At 51.2% G+C, this 18,477-nt stretch overlaps 2 protein-coding genes across 2 annotated transcripts; both read left to right on the forward strand.

The window, feature by feature from the left end:
• The first annotated feature begins 600 nt into the window (after positions 1–600).
• Pithd1 (PITH domain containing 1) lies at positions 601–11,073 on the forward strand. Its single transcript, XM_005353027.2, has 6 exons — positions 601–883; positions 1,366–1,409; positions 1,769–1,846; positions 7,581–7,685; positions 8,864–8,972; positions 10,189–11,073. Exons 1-6 carry the CDS (start codon positions 686–688, stop codon positions 10,288–10,290), a joined length of 636 nt encoding a protein of 211 aa, XP_005353084.1. The 5' UTR covers positions 601–685; the 3' UTR covers positions 10,291–11,073.
• Positions 11,074–14,185: 3,112 nt separating this feature from the next.
• Positions 14,186–18,464, forward strand: Lypla2 (lysophospholipase II). The gene is made up of 10 exons (XM_005353028.2): positions 14,186–14,300; positions 15,729–15,834; positions 16,055–16,086; positions 16,178–16,243; positions 16,688–16,735; positions 16,824–16,894; positions 17,021–17,094; positions 17,167–17,268; positions 17,373–17,546; positions 17,623–18,464. The coding sequence occupies exons 2-10, from the start codon at positions 15,757–15,759 to the stop codon at positions 17,671–17,673; spliced, it is 696 nt and encodes a 231-aa protein (XP_005353085.1). The 5' UTR covers positions 14,186–14,300; positions 15,729–15,756; the 3' UTR covers positions 17,674–18,464.
• The last annotated feature ends 13 nt before the right edge of the window (positions 18,465–18,477 follow it).

An 18,477-nucleotide genomic window follows, 5' to 3' on the forward strand; every position in this document is an offset into this window, starting at 1 on the left:
TTTTCAAGCCAGCCTGAGACCAGTAAGTTCCAGGCTAGCCAGAACTAGGTAGTGAGACAGTGACTCTACTACCAGACGTGGAGGTGCATGCCCGTAATCCCTGAATTTGAGACTCGGAGGCAGGAGGATCAGGAGTTGAAGGTCATCCTCAGATATATAGGTCATCTGAAGCCAGCCCGGGTTCCATGAGAACCTATCTGTAAAGAAAATGGAAGGAAAAGGGAGAGAGAAGAGAGAGAAGGGGAAGAAGTGGAGGAAAGCAGGGGTAAAAGGGGGAGCGGGCGGGGGGGAGAAGAGAGAGAGGAGGCCAGCTGTGCTGTCCCCTGGGCCCCGCCTTATCAACCACTCCCGAGAAAGCTAGCCGCTAAGGACGAAAGTGCAAGCTTTGGCCGGGGAGAAGAGGATTTGCGTCCCTGCCACGCGGTGCTTTCCGATGCCGTGGCGTCTCCAGCCCTTCAGTTTCCACGCCTGAAAGGTGTCGCTTTTCCCCACTGCCAGCATCAAGCCTGGCGGGCATGCGTCCGGTGCCAACCCCTCCCGGCCCCGCCCCCTGGCCCCCACGCGCACGCGCCGCACAGGGGCGCCTTTTACGACGCTTCAGTCGCTGCGCTTGGCGGCGGGCGCGGAGCGGAGCAAGCGCCGGTCGAGCGGCGGCTCCCGGGAGTCGCAGGCGGGCGGCGTCGCCATGTCGCACGGGCACAGCCACGGCGGGGGCGGCTGTCGCTGCGCCGCCGAACGCGAGGAGCCGCCCGAGCAGCGCGGCCTAGCCTACGGGCTGTACCTGCGCATCGACCTGGAGCGGCTGCAGTGCCTGAACGAGAGCCGCGAGGGCAGCGGCCGCGGCGTCTTCAAGCCGTGGGAGGAGCGGACCGACCGCTCCAAGGTGGGCGGCCGGGGCGGGCTCGGAGCCGCGGGGCCTTGGAGGATAGACAGGCAGGGAAACTGAGGCCCAAAAGGAGCAAGGTGGGCGTTTCTCCTCCTTTCCAAGGCGGCGAAGGCTGCTGCCTCTCCCTCTGACCATTGGTCCAAATGGCTGTCCGACGGCATCACCTAGCCTAGGGTCGCGACCCGTGTTTCCAGCCTGGAGCCCAGGACCTCTTTGAAAGCCATTTGAAGGCTCCCCAGAAGGATACACTTAAGCACCGGTCTTTCAATTTGGAGCCCGGGAAACCCTCAGAATCTAGTTTAGATAGAGGGTCTGTGGAGATTAGAACCCTGGCTGAGAATCATTAGAGCCTCATGCTCTTGGGTTGGGTGGTGGTGCAGGTCTGTGCATCGCATGCCAGTTTGTAGAACAGGGAGGCAGGATGCCTGACGTAGGCTCTCGGCAGCAATTTGTTGCTTTCTCTCCCCCCCCCCCCCCAGTTTGTTGAAAGTGACGCGGATGAAGAGCTTCTGTTTAACATTCCGTAAGTATCTCCTTGGTACTGGCCTCTGGCGAGGTAGGCTCTACCCAGTTGTCGCTTCAGACGGCGTCGTTCATTGGCTACTTCAAGAGTGCACATCTGTTTGCAGAAATGGGACAGATTACTTTGGTGGGTCTGAAAAAGAAAGCATCAGAGCTTTTGTGTGTCTGTGTGTATGAGTAGAAATGGTTGTTGAATTAATAACCGAGAAGTTGAGGTAAATTTCCTAGAGTTGTGGAATGACAGAATCTTTGAAACGGCTACAAGGGACAGGTAGTTAAATTGGGCTGAGAGACGCAGGGCCTCGCGGCTTCGCGGGATTCGATCCCAGGTAGACAACGCTCTTGTTTGCATTCTGGCAGGTTTACGGGCAATGTCAAGCTCAAAGGCATCATCATCATGGGAGAGGACGATGACTCACACCCCTCGGAGATGAGACTGTGAGTATCCGGGGCCTCGGCCCTCGGGAACCTCCCACTTGTCTTTTCTCCGCTGCTGGCATTTTATTCCAGGGATGGGGAGACAGCACAGTGGGTAAGAACGCTTGCTGCACAAGTGGGAGGCTCGGGATTCAGATCCCCAAGACCCAAGTGAAGAACTGCTGTGGCCTCCGTGCTGTGGGGAGAGCGGGCTTGCAGGGCTTGCAGGGGTCAGCCCAGCTCCAGGTTCAGAGAGACCTGTCTCAGGGGAATAGGCAAAGAGTGCCAGGGGAGGGTCCTGAGGTCCATCTTTGGCCTCCGTGTGCAGACGCCACACACAGATAGGTTGGTCCGGCTGGGTGTGGCAGTGTATACTTGTAATCCTAGCACTGAGGAAGCTGAGGCAGGAGGATTATTGTGAGTTCAGTGGATTGATCTGGGTTCTCATTTACATTGGAATGCATGTATTGCTTCCTGAATATGGAAATGTTATTTAAGTTTTATATATATATATGTATGTATAAAAATATGAGCTTTTCTTTATTTTTGAGACAAGGTCTTATGTGTTATGTAGCCCAGGCTGGCCTTCAGCTTCGAACCCCTACCTCCATCTTCCAAATTACAGGTGTGTGCCACCATGCCCAGATGACTTTATTTTCTTTATCTTTTTTTTCCCAGATGACTTTTATTTTTGATGCAGGTTCTCACTGTGTAGCCCTGGCTGGCCGGGAACTCACAGAACTCTCTTTCTCTGCCTTCTGAGTGCCGGGATTAAAGGCACGGAACACCCTGCCTAACTGACTTTTTTTGTATTTTGTGGTTCTGGGGATGGACTACCCGGCCTATGAGTGCTTGGTACCTGCTCTACCACTGACTCTCATCCCCAGCCCAGTGACTCTCTTCGATGAAGCATCACTAGGGCCAGCTGCTTATCTCTTTTACACGTGCTGACTGTGACGGCACTCAGACAGTTGGTGATGACTTTGCAGTTTCCTTTGTAACCTACCTGCAAATTCCTCGGTGTTCCTTATGGCTGCTCTTGGTACATAGTGGCTATCTTTGTAGTGCTGTGCTGACATGCAGGTGCTCCATCTGCATCTGTTGGCCTCAGGGCAAGGTTCCGTGATCCTGGAGAGCTTGGTTTTTTTTTTGGTGTCACCTTCCTGAAAGAAGAGGAATGTCCTTAGTGATGCTGCGGAAATGTTAAATTCTCAGGACGGCTAGGAACAGAGCTCAGTCAACAAACTGCTTGCCTACCTGGCACAAGGACCTAAGTTGCGTCTCTGACACCGATGTGATAGAGTGTGCTTGTAGTAATCCCCGTGCTGGGAGACGGGAATCCTGAGGCTCATTGGCCGGCTGGCCTCACCTAATTGGCGAGCTTCTAGCTAATAAGAGACCCTGTCTCAAACAAGGTGCGTGGCATTCCCGAGGATCACACCCAAGGTTGTCCTCGAACTGCCGCACAAGCATGCAGACATAAATTCTCTCTCTCTCTCTCTCTCTCTCTCTCTCTCTCTCTCTCACACACACACACACACACACACACACACTAGAAGGGTGCAGACATGGCTTAGTGGTTGAGCATAATGCCTACTTTCCCAAAGGACTTGGGTTCGATTCCCAGCACCTGCTGGCTCACAACCATTTCTTAACTCCAGTTCCAGGGGATCTGACACCTTTTTATGTCCTCTGAAGGCACCAGTTATACAAGTGAGGTGCACAGATGTACATGCAAGAACTCATACATAAAATAATAAAAAGAAAAAGAAGTGGCCACAGAGAGACAGTTCAGTGGTTCGGAGCACTTCATGTTCTTACAGGGGCCCCGGATCTGATTTCCAGCACTCACACCAGGTGGCTCACAGCTGCCTGTGACTCCAGTTTCAGGGATCCGACACCGTCCGATGTCCTTGATCACTTGTGTGCATGTGATACATACACATAAGCTCATGCAGGCGCACACAGATACACATCAGGAATAAACCTTCCTTGTTCTGGATTGATTGCCTTGTCCAGCTCGAACGCAGGGGGTGTGCTTGCGATGCCATGCTTTGCTGAACCCATGGGAGGCCTGCCCTTTTCCGAGCGAATGTGGAGGAGGAGTGAGAGGAGAGGAGGGAGGGGAGGCTGTGGTAGGGATGTAAAATAAGTAAATAATAAAAAAGTAATAAATCTTGATTTAAGCTAGGCATAATATCTCATACCTTTAATCCTAGCACTTGGAAGGCTAAAATAGGATTGCTGAGACTTTGAGGCCAATTGGAGCTATATCGTGAGCTCTGGGCCAGTTTGGGCTACCACATGACACCCCATTATAAAAAACAAACAACATTTTAAAAAGTTTAAAAAAAAAATTAGGGGCTGGAGAAATGGCTCAGTGGTTTAAGAGCATTGCCTGCTCTTCCAAAGGTCCTGAGTTCAATTCCCAGCAACCACATGGTGGCTCACAACCATCTGTAATGAGGTCTGGTGCCCTCTTCTAACCTACAGATATACACACAGACAGAATATTGTATACATAATAAATAAATAAATAAATAAATATTTTTAAAAAAAAATTAAAAAAGCTTAATTTGGGGCTAAGATTGTAGCTCAGCGGTAGAGGACTGGGCATGTGTGAGGTCCCTACCACTCCTGGAGAGGTCTGGAGTTCAGTTCCCAGTGACTACATTGGGTGGCTCGTAATCATCTGTAACTCCTGCTTCAAGGCATTAGACACCCTCTCCTGGGCTCCTTGGGCACACATACCGGCATGGCATTGACTCACAGAAATTCACACATTAATAAAATAAATCTTTAAAAGTATATCTCTGTGTTGAATCATTTTAAGGAAACTGAATGTTTGATCTGATAACTTTTGATACTTTTGGATACTTAATTACTGGGGAGGTTGACTAGCTTCAGTGCCTCTCTGGTTAAGAGTGTGGTCTGTGGGGCAAAGTGAGCTCATTTCACACTGTACACTGACTAGCTGCTCCATGAATTCCGGACACTGTTTATCTGTATGCTTTATTTTATGTGTATGTGCCTGAGTATGTAAATATGTATGTGTGCCACATGCGTGCAGTCGCCTGTAGAGGTTGGGAGAGTGTCCTGGATACTCTGGAACTGGAGTTACAGGTGGTTGTGAGCCGCCATGTGGGTGCTGGGAACCAAAACTGAATGCTCTTAATCTCTCCTACCCCATGGGTTTTTATTTGTTTATTTTTCTGAGGCATGATCTTTCTACATAACTCTGGCTGTCCTGGAACTCACTCTGTAGACCAGGCTGACCTCGAACTCACAGAGATCCGCCTGCTTCTGCCTCTGCTGCGAGGAAAGGCGTATTCCATCTGGCTCCTGTTTTTTTGAGAGAAGGCCTTATAACAGTACATGCTGACCTCTAACGCACCATGTAGTTGAGGTTTAAACTCCTGATCCTCCTGTTTCTGATCCCCAGGCGCTGAGATCACAGGTGTGTTCTATCACGCCTGAGAAGCTTTTCTGTTCTTTTCTACAGTGTCTTTCCCCCATCATCTTACTGTGTAACAGACTGGTCTGGTCTCAGTGTGTCAGCCTCCCGCGTGCTGGCATTGGGTCCCTATGCCTGGTGATCCATATTTGTCCTACTGTGCTGTAGGATCCTAGAAGGTATTCCTTCTACCTAGCTGCATCCTGAACTAGTTAACCAGTCTTTCTCCATGCTCACACCCCTGCTCAGGCTCCAGTAATCTCTTCTCTATCCTTGTTTCCCTGAGGTCAACCTGTCTTGCTTCTAGGTATGTTTGAGAGGGAGCATGCAGCATTTGTCTTTCTGTGTTAAGCTCATTTCACGTAACATCCTCTAAGCGTGTCTACACTGCATCAAATGATGGATTTTATTCTTTTTATAACTGAATAGCATCTGTGCTTACGTCACATTTCCTCTATTCATTCATCTGTTGATAGGACTGAGGTTGAGTCTTTGTCTTGGCCATTGAATTGGCATTGGATAGTGCCGTGATAAGCAGCAGATGGCAGCAGGAGTGCAGATGGCTCGCCCATACTCACTTCCTTTCCTTTGGATATTTGCTCAGTAAGGGAATTCTTAGCTCATGTGGTATTTCTATTTCCCTTTTTTTGTTTGTTTGTTTGTTTTTAAGGATTTTCCACAATCTCACCCTAGCTTACATTCCTATATGCAGTGTTTGTGTGTTCCCCTTTCCCTGCTTCTTCGCCAATGTTTATTTCTTGTCCTTTGGTAGTAGCCTTTGTGAGAGGATGATAGCCAATTTGCATATCCTTAGTTACTGATGGAATATTTTTTTCATATTCTTGTTGGCTTCTTGAATATTTCCATTTTGTGGTTTTGAGACAGGGGCTTACTATATAACCCAGGCTGACCTCAAACTCGGGATCTTCCTGGCTCTGCCTCCCAGGTCCCGGGATTACCAGAGTGTCATGGCGCCCAGGTGTGTATCTTTTGATACCTGCCTTTTCAGCTCTTTTGTTCTCTAATTGGAGTATCTGCTCTCCTGTGGCCGACTTGAGTTCCCCCATGTGTAGTTTGGAGCAGCTTGCATGTAGTTTCTGTCATTCTGTAGGATGAACCGTGGGTTTTTAACTGCAGTACCGCACTGCCTCATAACGCGGCTCGTGAACGCTCACTGTTATTACCCTGCTGGGGCTCATTCTTGGGAACACTTTGAAGCAAACACTTGCTTCTTAAATGATACACATTCTGCTGCAGTGAAATTATAGCCCCTCCTTTGTGGGTGTGTTAGTAAAATACCTGGAGGGACATTCAGCTGAGTGCTTCAGAATTTTTTTTTTTTTTTTTGGTTTTTTGAGACAGGGTTTCTCTGTGGTTTTGGAGCCTGTCCTGGAACTAGCTCTTGTAGACCAGGCTGGTCTCGAACTCATAGAGATCCGCCTGCCTCTGCCTCCCAAGTGCTGGGATTAAAGGCGTGCGCCACCACCACCCGGCTTAAATATTTTTTTTTAGTTTACTGGCAGTTTAACTTTCCAAAGCCTTTTATGAGTTTGTTGTCTTTTGTGTTCTCTTTTTGAAGTTGAAATCCCTTATTGTATTTTAAGAAAAATTGCTGGATATGTTGGCACAAGACCTTTAATCTCAGTGCTTGGGAGGCAGAGGCAGGTAGATCCAGCCTGGTCTACGTAACAAGTTCCAGGACAGCCAGGAGACCTTGTCCCAGGGGGGGAAAAAAAACAGGAAAAGAAATATGATATGATGGTGTTCAGGTGGTTTTTGGACACGAAACCCGCTTGAGTGTTGGACCACCTGATCTTAACTGTGTGTAATGTTTCTGCTGAAGTGTGCGCTTTCCCATGAGTAAGCTGTCTTCACAGTTCAGCGTGGGCTGGATGTGCTGAATCGGCTCTTCTCCATGCAGTTCCTGCATGTGACCCAGCTGAGCGCTCTGCTCGCTGCATTGCTTCTCGGGGTCTCAAGCCCTCAATGGTGCCACTGGATTGCGTGTGGTTCTCCCTACTTGCTGTTTTGTTCTCCCTCTCTTCTCCTCTCCCTCCTTTCTTTCAAGGTGGGATCTTGCTGTTTGCCTGCAGTGGCCCCGAGTGAAGTCCTCTTGCTTTGGGTTCCCTGGTAGCACTACCCCTTCCAGCTTTGTCTTTGGCCTAGGGATGTTTGTATGTAAATGCCAGTGAAATGCCATTTTGATCTCCTTTTGACAGAACTGGGGCTAGTAGGGCAGTCAGTAGGGAGTTATAAAACACTGAGAGATAATGCCTATTCCTTGACTTTTTTCCCCCTCAGGTACAAGAACATTCCTCAGATGTCCTTTGATGACACGGAGAGGGAGCCTGATCAGACCTTCAGTCTGAACCGAGATACTGCAGGAGAATTAGAGTATGCTACAAAGTAAGCGTGCGGCCGTCCTCCACTCTCTGTCTCTTCTTCCTTTCATTTTGGAGAAGGGTCTTGATATATGCCCAGGCTGGCCTTGAACCTCGGTCCTTCTGTATATCTGTCTCCCCAGAGTGCCTGTTGCTCGCCCTGGCTATGCCATGGCTTGTCCTTGACTTGCAGCAAGCGTGCAGCCTGTGAGCTTGCTTCTTTCTTTGGCCAGTGTCCTGCTCTGTGAGCAGTGGAATCGAGTTACAACAGCAGAGGAAGCTTGATCTTTGGCATGGTCAGCTTTTGGCAGAGATCAGTGCACATCACAGACTTGTTAACTTGGAAGCACTGGGCAGTCTCGGCTGAGCAGCTAGTATGGCTTAGCAAAGGTGTTTGCAGAATTCATCTGCAAAGTGGGCTTGTGGCAGACTTGTTACCTGTGCCCGCCTGCTCCCCCCCCCTTTTGTTTGTTTGTTTGTTTGTTTGCTTGCTTGTTTTTTGAGATAATATTTTTCTAGCTGTCCTGGAACTCACTTTTTAGATCAGGGTGGCCTCGAGCCCACAGAGATTCACCTGTCCTGCCTCCTGAGTGCTGGGACTAAAGGCATGCATCACTACCACTTGGCCTCACTTGGTCTCTTCTTATAGTGTTCTCCAAAGGGTGAAGTCGACTTGATAAACATGGCTTAGAACCCTGCCTGGTCACACATCATTCCTATTTCTTGAAGTTAGGAGCATTATACTTTTTTTTTGCTTTTTCTTTTCTTTCCTTTTCCTTCTTTCTTTCTTTCTTTCTTTCTTTCTTTCTTTCTTTCTTTCTTTCTTTCTTTCTTTTCTTTCTTTCATTCTTTCTTTCTAAGACAGTTTTTCCACATATCCCTGGCTGGGCTGGAATTAACATGACAACCAGACTGACCTTAAACTTGTGGTAATCCTCCTACCTCTGCCTTCCAGGTATAGTGATGACATATGCCACTATGGCAGGTGTGGTTTTTATTCATTTTTCTGTCCTTGCCTTAGACAGGGTCTGGCAAATGCCTAGTAAGTGTTCACTGCTCCTAAGGAAACCGGGGTGAAGGACCAGGTGTCCTCTGATACTTGGCTGCAAGTTGGGGCTGAATTGTCTGTTGTCTCCCCTGGTGGAAGGACGCATGCGCATGGTCAACTGTGTCTTCTCTCCTTCTTTCTTTTCTACCCTCCAGGATTTCCCGGTTTTCAAATGTCTATCATCTCTCTATTCATATTTCGAAAAACTTTGGAGCAGATACCACGAAGATCTTCTACATTGGCCTGAGAGGAGAGTGGACTGAGGTAAGAGAGACCGGTAATGTGTGTGCACACTATGGGGCAGGAGCTCCAGGAGAAGAGCAAGTGAGGTATTGGCTGCTCCAACTGCTTATAATTTTTCTTTCGTTTTTGTTTGCTGTTTTGAGACAAGCTCTCACATTTAATTCTAGCTAGCCTAGAACTCATTATGTAGCCCAGGCTTGCCTGGGTCTCACAGACATTCACCTGCCTCTGCCTCCTGAGTGCTGGCTTCTTAATTTTTCTTGATTTCATCATAACTTTCTTCATTGGATAGACTTGAAGTTTTTTGCTTTTCTAATTCATGTATTTTATTTTCCGAATATATTTATGTGTATATAGGTATGGGTAGCTTACAGGACCTTCTAGGAGTCATTTTTCTCCTTCCACCATCCTGGTGTCACATGTATAACTTAGGTCATCAGCCTTGGCAGCGTCACCCTTACCTGCAGGGCTGTCTTGTTGGCCCCGTTATAGGTATTATTTTTTTTTTTAAGATTTATTTATTAAGCATACAATGTACTGCTGGCAAGGAAGGCACCAGGTCTCATTACAGATGGTTGTGAGCCATCATGTGGTTGCTGGGAATTGAACTCAGGACCTCTGGAAGAGCAGCCAGTGCTCTTACCCTCTGAGCCATCTCTCCAGCCCCCACTATAGGTATTATTAAGGGAATGGAAATGATAGAATTTCTATCAGTTCAGTTTTGAAGTTTCAGATTTTCATGAATTTTTTTTTTTTTTTTTTTTTTTGGTTTTTTCGAGACAGGGTTTCTCTGTGGCTTTGGAGCCTGTTCTGGAACTAGCTCTGTAGACCAGGCTGGTCTCGAACTCACAGAGATCCGCCTGCCTCTGCCTCCAGAGTGCTGGGATTCAAGGCGCGTGCCACCATCGCCCGGCTCATGAATATTTTTGATACAGCGTGTGGGTGTAGTTCAGTGACAGCTTGCTTAGCATGCAGAAGGCATGGGTTCCAGTCCATCCCACATCCTTGGCTGTCTCTTGTTCTGGGCACCAGAGATAAGTTCCTTAGACAAGTTCCTGTTCTCACCTGGGTTTTCTTGGCTGCTAGGAATTTTGGTAGTGGATTGTGGTCTTTGTTGGCTTCTCAAGGTTAAAGTGTCAGCAGAGGGGAGCTTCAGAGAGGACATGTGGCGGGGAGGAGCTTTGGGAAAGGAGGGCTCCCTGGCAGCCACTGACCTCACTGTTACCTTTGCCTGTAGCTTCGCCGGCACGAGGTGACCATCTGCAATTATGAAGCGTCAGCTAACCCAGCAGACCACCGGATCCATCAGGTCACCCCCCAGACACACTTCATTTCTTAAGGGCGGGTCCAGGCTCCCTCAGATGCACTGTGAAGATGTGCGACCACCTGCTGGGAAGGACGGAGGAGGCTCCAGCAAGAGCTGCCTGCCACAGCCTCGGCCAAGCTCTGTCTCGGGGTTGCTGCGGGAACCTGGCCTGTGGAAAGGGCCTAACCACCAGGAGCAGTGTGGGTGCCAAGGGCAGTGTTCTCTAAGGCACTACAGAAACGGGCTTAGGCTGGGTGCTATCTGGCAATCCTAAATAACGTTTGCTTTTCCAGTCAGTGTGGCCATGGGATCCCAAGTGGCTTGTTGCTTGTGGCAGGTGTTTTGTGTGATTTGTCCGTTTTAAAAAAGAAGCTTCCTGGGCCGCAGGAATCCTTCTGAAACCGAAGTTTTGTGTTTGTGTTAGCCATCAGGAAGATCTCCAGCTAGAAACACACGTCCCTGCTCGCTCCTCCTCCCTGTCATTGCTCAGCATTTGTGTCAGAGTGCCCAGCTGGTGTCATATGTCATGCACGAGTGTCCCATGATGGTGGTTGGAAAGGAACGCATCTCTTGGCAAATGACTGCTTCGGGGAGGTCTCTTCCAAGCAGGTGGGAGAGCATGGCATCGTTTCTGGAGGGCGACCTGGATGAGGTGAGGCTGAGAGTTTAGAGATCACCCTCGGGACTCCTTGGTGTTTACTTGCTTCTGCCTTGTGTTATAAACCCAGTGCTTGGATCTGGAGACCCTGGTTCTTCTGTTCATGGCTTCTCTTCACTGTGACTAATAAGCTTCTTAATAAATCCTTGCCAGACTTACGGTTTGTCCTGTCTTCTGTGCTCTTAGTACTGTGAAACTCACAAGCAGATAAAACACCATACACATAAAATCATCTTGGATGCAGGAGAGATTCTGGAGGCATCAGACGAAGTGAGGATGAGGCTAAGAACAATTCCTGACGGTGAGCAGAGATAGCACCTGGTGAGAATCTGAGTGTCAGAAAACATTGAGACCTGGTTTTCTCTAAATAGCAAGGGTTGGTAAGGGAATGCTGCTGAGTCTGGTCCTGGAGAATTCCAGGACGGCTCATGCTCGGCAAGGAGGATGCGCAGTTCTTGGTACAAGGTCTGCCAGTTGAAGCCTTGGTGAGAATCAAAGTTCTTCCAGAGCATGAAGGTTGTCTTCAGCTGCAGCCTGTTTTGTGGAGGGCATTCTGAAGACAAGCAGAGGGCTAGCGGGTGCGGGTTTAGTTCAGCAGGACCCTTGCCTAGCATGTGCAGGGCCCTGGGTTTGGCTCCTAGCACCAAGATAAAGGCTATTTAAAAATTTGGATTAAGGGAAAATAGAAAGTTAACCTCAAAACAGGACCATGCAGAAGGTAAGAGTATTTGCTACTTAAGTCTGACAACCTTAATTGGGATCCCCAGGACCCAATTGAAGCCCGAAGCCGTGGCACATGTCTATAATCCCAGTGAGACAGGCAGAAACGGGAGATTACCAGGAAGTGCTCAGGCCAGCTTGAGTGCGGTATCCAACACTGCAACCAAACAGACTGCCTCAAACAGGAGGTTTACCTTTCATCCCAGTCCTTGGGAAGCACAGGCAGGCATATCTGTCTGCTGTACATAGCCAGGTTTGAGAACTGATGGCTGAACTTGGTCTCTGATGTGAACAAACAAGTACACACATGCACACAAAACACCCAGCACCTCAGACACCAGCCCGTTTGTTCCCCTAATATGGGCTCATGTGGAGCTCCTGGACCTGGGCCTGTAGGTTTAAAGCGTCCCTTGCCAAAGTGCCATGTGGCCCATGTGATGAGCCTGCAGGAGGAGCTGCATTTTACCCACAAACCAGCCCAGCAGGATTCTAGGACTACAGTCAGAGGACCACCCCATCCCATTGTTTTCTTCTACCTTTTTTTGTTTGTTTTTCAACACAGGGTTTCTCTGTGTAGCTCTGGCTGTCCTGGAACTCGCTCTGTACACCAGGCTGGCCTTGAACTCACAACGATCCACCTGCCTCTGCTGGGATTGCAGGTGTCTGCCACCACTGCCTAGCTGTTTTCTTCTTTTATCCCCTTTCTTTTGTGACATCCACTTCCAGGTCTTTGGCTTGCTGTGGTCTCTTGATCCTAGTATTCCAAGTTCCATTTCCATGACCTTTTGACTTAAATACAAGAACAAATTGCTTCTTGGCCTCGAGGGAAGTGTTTTGAGCTTCCAAGCTTGAATTGCTTTGGGTTCATGGAAAAAGACTAGAGTTGGTTAAACTGGGAAAAGGAGGCCTCAGTTGCTCAGGGACCCCTGTGACTCATTTCCTGTTTGCGGATCCCTACTGGCTCTCTCAGGGACTCAGTCCTTCAGTTCTGCTTGTCTCAGCCTGGACTCCAAGCCCAATTTCCACTTCAGCAGTGTGACTCAGTGGTGACCAAATGAAGTCCTTTGGTTCGCAGCTCACAGCTGGTAGCATTTGGTACAACCTGCAAGGCATCAGTCGGTAAGAACAGTGCCAAGTCAACACCGCTGGTGCTGCTCCGTGGCAAGGACAGTGTCAACACCACCGGGGCTGTTCCGTATCCTGATACGGCCTACGTACTTTCCCAGGGTCCTTCTTCAAATGATTAAGGCCTCCTACTGTGATCTTCCAGTGTTCAAAGCAAGTTTGCGTGGCCTCATTGGAGCTTAACAGCAAAGTGACGAAATAGCAGGTGGTTATTATCATTTTATAGCCGAGGAAGCCGGTCAGGAAAGGCAGATTACAGTGTAATCTTGACATTGCTATTCATTTACTTCCTTTCCTCAAGCCTCAGTTTCCCCACCTTTAAAGATAAGCGTGGAGGGCTGGTGATCTCGGGTCTTTTCAGGTCACGGTATAGGACAGCATCCATGATCCAGTGAAACTGGAATAGGGCTTGAGAACCAGTATAGAGAACGAGCAAGAAGAAAAATCTAAAGTATAGAGGTGTGTAGTTAAAGGCATTCAATCCCAGCACTCAGAAGGCAGAGGCAGGCAGATCTTAGTGAGTTCAGGGCCAGCCTGGTCTACAGAGCGAGTTCCAGGACAGGCATGACTGTTACACAGAGAAACCCTGTCTCCAAAAATCAGAAACAAACAAACAAACAAAAAAGCATTCGCAAGGTTTTTTTTTTTTGTTGTTGTTGTTGTTTTTTTTTTTTTTTTTTAGTTTTTCAAGACAGGGTTTCTCTGTGGCTTTGGACCCTGTCCTGGAACTAGCTCTGTAGACCAGGCTGGTCTCGAACTCACAGAGATCCACCTGCCTTTGCCTCCCGAGTGCTGGGATTAAAGGCGTGCGCCACCATCGCCCAGCCATTCACAAGTTTTGTGAGGGAAGCCAAACTCTGAGATGTAAAAGTGTTCCACTACAGTGACCATTTTACTTATGTATACAATGCTATGCGCTGGAGATGTAAGCAGTAAAGTGTATCTTAATAAAACCAAATAACCCGGGCCGTGGTGGTGCACCGCCTTTAATCCCAGCACTAGAGAGGCCAGCCTGGTCTGGTCTACAAGAGCTAGTTCCAGGGCAGGCTCTAAAAAAAAAACTACAGCAAAACCCTTTCTCGAAAACAAAAAGAAAAAAATAAAATAAAACCAAATATTGGTTAATACCCAAGACCACACACACCTGGAAGTGTGCCCTGCCCTATAGGGATGGGAAGACGCCCAACTTTATGATAAAGAATACTGTGAAGACTGTCTCTCCTCCAGGACGCAGATCGACCAGGAGCGCTGGGCTGGCAGAGCGTCTGGAAATCCCCTGTCGTGTCCAGACGCTGCAGGCGGCAGCGTCGCATCACAGGGAGTGGTCCCACCGTGGGCAACATGGCAGCTCCTAGCCAGGAAACCCGGACCCGCTTCCGGGTTCCGTACCACTGGCCAGGCTACTTCCGGCAGCGCGATGGCTGGGTTCCCGGGACTCGAACGGAAGTTCCGGCGGGGGCAGCCGAGGGGGACGAGTGTGTGTCTGTGCGGGAGAAAGGGGAGACTCGCCCGACCGGTCTCGGAAGCCCCTGGGAGTGAGGTACCCAGCTCGGCGTGCGGCGAGGCTGCGAGGGTCCCGGGGCGGCGGCGGGGAGCGGCTGGAGGGCGCTGTCCAGTCCTGGGACGGCGGGGCCAGGGGCTGCGCGCGTGGCGGGAGAGCGGCTGCGCGCTGGGCAGTGGGAGATCCCATTGTGGGGCGGAGGCTCCCCCGGGTCAGTGCCCCTTTGTGGGCGGGTGCGAGCCCTGGGGGCAGGGTAGAAAATGCCACTGTAGGGATGTGATGACCCCGGGTCAGAACCCAAGTTCCCACTGTGGGGAATGGGAGACGCCGGGTCATCCCATCTCACCCTTTGGAGAGTGGGAGCCGGGTGTAGGTGGGAGTTCCCAGAGCGGAGGAGGAAGGGGATCCTAGCTTAAGGCGGCAGGTGCATCCTTCCTGTGTGGGAAGAGGATCCTCAGGGTCAGATGCTGTGTGATCTTCCTACCTTGTAGAGGGGCAGTCGGGGTCAGTGCTGGAAGGTGGGAGCCTGCAGGAGGGCGGGGTGCCCTTAAGAAGACACTTAAGGGGCAGGTAGCGGAAGCTTCCGGAGTTTGGAGGATGCTAAGGATGGGGAGGGGCCAGCCAGCTTGATATTCTTTTGTGTTGGGAGTCGCAACACCTGTTCATTTGGAGACCCATTTGGAGTCAGTGGCAGCAGCAACAGCAGGTAGCCCCGTGGAGATGGGAAGGTCTGGAGCACAGTTTGTCGTGGAAGATGGCAGAAGGGAGCTGTTAGGCTCTCATGGGACCTGGGTGGCTTCCAGAGGCCCTAGGAATTTCTTACTGAGCCAGAAACTGCTGTGAAGACTGGATAGGGTGGGTGGGACTGAGTCTGTTTCCCTGGCATTTTCTTTCCTTCGTCTCTTCTAGGGCCAGGACTCAGGGAAAGAGGGGCTCCAGGGTTCCAAGAAGGGATACCTGGGACTTTGGGAGGATGCCACTGGCTCTCAGAGGCTCATGGGGAAAAGCTGCAGGAAATGCCCTGCCTTTCCTTGCCCCCTCTTCCAACCCCTGTGCCTGTCCATCTGTGCCACGCTTGAGCTCTGGGGTTGGGTCAGAACCAGGAATGTGAGTTCTAGACCATGAGGATGGCTGCCCATGCTTCTCAACTTTGGGATGAGGCCAACTTTCTTTCTTAGTTTTTCAAGACAGGGTTTCTCTGTGTAGCCTTTGCTGTCCTGGAACTAACTCTATAGACCAGGCTGGCCTCCAACTCAGAGATCCGCCTGCCTCTGCCTCCTGAGTGCTGGGATTAAAGGCCTGTGCCACCGACACATGGCAAGGAACAATTTTCTATCCCTCTGCCCCAGACTTCTCTTTGCTGGTATTTTCTCTCAGCTCAGAATCCAACCCTGGTGATGTGTGGCCTTGGGGGGGCTTCTTCTCTGGCTTGACTTTACTCTTAATCTACCACCTTCCCTTGCGCAGGCCCAGCCTGCAGGGAGCCCTGCAGTGTATGTGTGGTAACACCATGTCTGTGCCCCTGCTCACCGACGCTGCCACCGTGTCTGGAGCTGAGCGGGAAACGGCCGCGGTAAGGACCCTGGGCCAGACTTGTGGGTGGCAACTGGCTGTAGGCAGTGTGGGAAACATGAAGGCGGTAGTATGAGAAGGGACTAGCCTGAAGCTAGGAGGGGGTTAATAATCTGTTGGCCCCCACCTTGGTCTCCCCAGGTCTGGGGGGCAGGGGGCGCTGGAGTTGGAGGGTCTAAACGGGGACTTTTCAATTCCATTTTTTTTACTTTTTTCCCCAGGTTATTTTTTTACATGGACTTGGAGACACAGGGTGAGTGGGCTGAGGGGTGGGGTGCTCCTTCATCAGGTGAGGCTGTCCCTCTAGATCCTTCCTTTACCGGAGCCTCTTCCCCCTCCCACAGGCACAGCTGGGCTGACGCCCTCTCCACCATCCGGCTCCCTCATGTCAAGTACATCTGTCCCCATGCGTGAGTGTCACCCCAACCGGAGAGGGGCTAAGGGGTGGGGTGTCCTCTAGCCCTAGGCCTGGCTCTTTTCATCAGCTGCCTCCTGGGGCTTGGGCTTAAAGCAGTCAGGCCTTGTTCAGTTTTATCTCCGTAGAGCCCTAGGAATGGGCTCCAGTTTCTGCCTTCACCCCCAAGGCTTCCTAGACCCAAGACCTCCTAAACCGAGCCTTTTCCAAGTACTCACCCTCTGAGCTGGACCCCATCACCGGGCAGTAGTCTCTGCTTCTCCATCCTTATCGCTGATGCCCCAACCACAGGCTCCAGCCCCACGTGGCAGGTTGCCGGGCAACACTTGAAACACAGGCTCTGCCTGCTGGGAGGGGCCCCCAAGGGCAGTTGTGCCCATGCCCAGGCTCTCTACCAATGCTCTGTCCCTCCTGAGACCCCTTGGCCACTCCTCTGCAGGCCCAGGATCCCTGTGACACTCAACATGAAGATGGTGATGCCGTCCTGGTGAGTGTGGAGCAGGAAAGAGATGGCAGCTGAGGTTGCTGCAGGGGCTGGCCAGCTCTTCCAAAAACTGCCGCCTCTGCTTGCCCAGGTTTGACCTGATGGGGCTGAGTCCAGATGCCCCAGAGGATGAAGTTGGTATCAAGAAGGCAGCAGAGAACAGTAAGGCCCCAGCCCCCCCTTCGCATCCCCTCCCCACTCTCCCTTCCCGAAGCACTGGGCAGTGCCTGCTTGCTCACTTTAAGCCAGCAGCTTCCTCCACCCAGTCTTGCCCTTCCCACCCCCCAGTCAAAGCTTTGATTGAACATGAGATGAAGAACGGGATCCCTGCCAATCGAATCGTCCTGGGTGGCTTTTCGCAGGTGAGGCGGTTGTAAGGGGGAGGGGCTGGGTGTGTAAGATGTTCCCTCCTGACCCATCATTCTCTTCTCCAGGGCGGGGCCCTGTCCCTCTACACAGCCCTTACCTGCCCCCACCCTCTGGCTGGCATTGTGGCATTGAGCTGTTGGCTGCCTCTGCATCGGAACTTTCCCCAAGTGAGTATCCGTGTCAGCCCCTCCCCTCCTGAGGGTCCCTGTGGCCTGGGCGCTGTGCTATGCACAGCACTGACCTTGACTTGGAAATTCTTTCTGGTCCACAGGCAGCCAATGGCAGTGCCAAGGACCTGGCCATCCTCCAATGCCATGGGGAGCAGGATCCCATGGTACCTGTTCGGTTTGGGGCCCTGACAGCTGAGAAGCTCCGGTCTGTCGTCACACCTGCCAGGGTCCAGTTCAAGACATACCCGGGTGTCATGCACAACTCCTGTCCTCAGGTCAGTGGGGATGGCCTACTCCCATGCTCTCCCTCCTCCCTCCAGCAAGGAGCCTCACAATCTCCCCTCATCCCAGGAGATGGCAGCTGTAAAGGAATTTCTGGAGAAGCTTCTGCCTCCAGTCTAACGAGTTGCTGGCTCCCGTTGTGGTCCCCCAGCTCACCAGGGACCCTGCAAACAAGCAGTGCACCATCTTGGATCTGAGCCGGTCGAGCCCCTGTCCTTTCTCTTCCCATCCTGTCCTCTTCCCACAGGCCTCTGGGTAGGTGGCCAAGGCTGGCCAGGCCTTCCTGCTGGCCTTGGCCATCTGGAAGTCAGCAGCAGGGGTGGGCTGCTTTCTTCCCCACTTCCCCAGAGGTGGGCCCAAGCAGCAGTATTGGAGGGGCTGTAGGCAGCGGGAGAAAGGGGCCCAGCTGCTGACCCACTCACTCAGGACCTCACTCACTAGCCCCGCTTTGGGCCCCCTCCTGCGACCTCAGGGTTTGGCCCATGGGGCCCTTATGGGCCCCCCACCCCAGTGATTCTGCCCGGATAATCGTCTCTCCTGCCTCACTGCAGCTGCTTCTCTGTCACGAATGTGTCCATGACCCGGGGCCCTTGCTACTGTGGGCTGCCTGCTTCTGTGCAGGCCAGGCAGTGAGGAGGTAGAGTCCCTCAGGGCCTCCCCTCAGCCCCTCCCCCAGGGGGGCTGGGCCCTGCCTCCCCATGGCCCTTCCTTGCAGGCCTGGAGCCTACAGGGCTGAATCGAGGTTCAAGGGCCCCCTGCCCCCTGCTGTCTCACCCCCACTATGTCCTCACTCTAGGGCCAGGGAGGTGTGGGGGGGGTTGTGTCTTGTCTTCTGTCTCCATGTGGTTTTGGGTGTTTTTCTTGTTTTGTCCTGGATTCCGATAAAATTAAAGAAATTGCTTCAACTCTGAGGCCCGCCTGATA

This window comes from Microtus ochrogaster, chromosome 10, assembly GCF_000317375.1.
Source record: "Microtus ochrogaster isolate Prairie Vole_2 chromosome 10, MicOch1.0, whole genome shotgun sequence".
Classification (NCBI taxonomy): domain Eukaryota; kingdom Metazoa; phylum Chordata; class Mammalia; order Rodentia; family Cricetidae; genus Microtus; species Microtus ochrogaster.

Coding starts and splice junctions, on each gene's coding strand:
- Pithd1 (XM_005353027.2), top strand. CDS start 686: ATGTCGCACGGGCACAGCCACGGCGGGGGCGGCTGTCGCTGCGCCGCC. Junction 884..1,365: donor AGCGGACCGACCGCTCCAAG/GTGGGCGGCCGG, acceptor CCCCCCCCCCAG/TTTGTTGAAAGTGACGCGGA. Junction 7,686..8,863: donor GAATTAGAGTATGCTACAAA/GTAAGCGTGCGG, acceptor TCTACCCTCCAG/GATTTCCCGGTTTTCAAATG.
- Lypla2 (XM_005353028.2), top strand. CDS start 15,757: ATGTGTGGTAACACCATGTCTGTGCCCCTGCTCACCGACGCTGCCACC. Junction 16,736..16,823: donor AAGATGGTGATGCCGTCCTG/GTGAGTGTGGAG, acceptor CTGCTTGCCCAG/GTTTGACCTGATGGGGCTGA. Junction 16,895..17,020: donor CAAGAAGGCAGCAGAGAACA/GTAAGGCCCCAG, acceptor CCCACCCCCCAG/TCAAAGCTTTGATTGAACAT.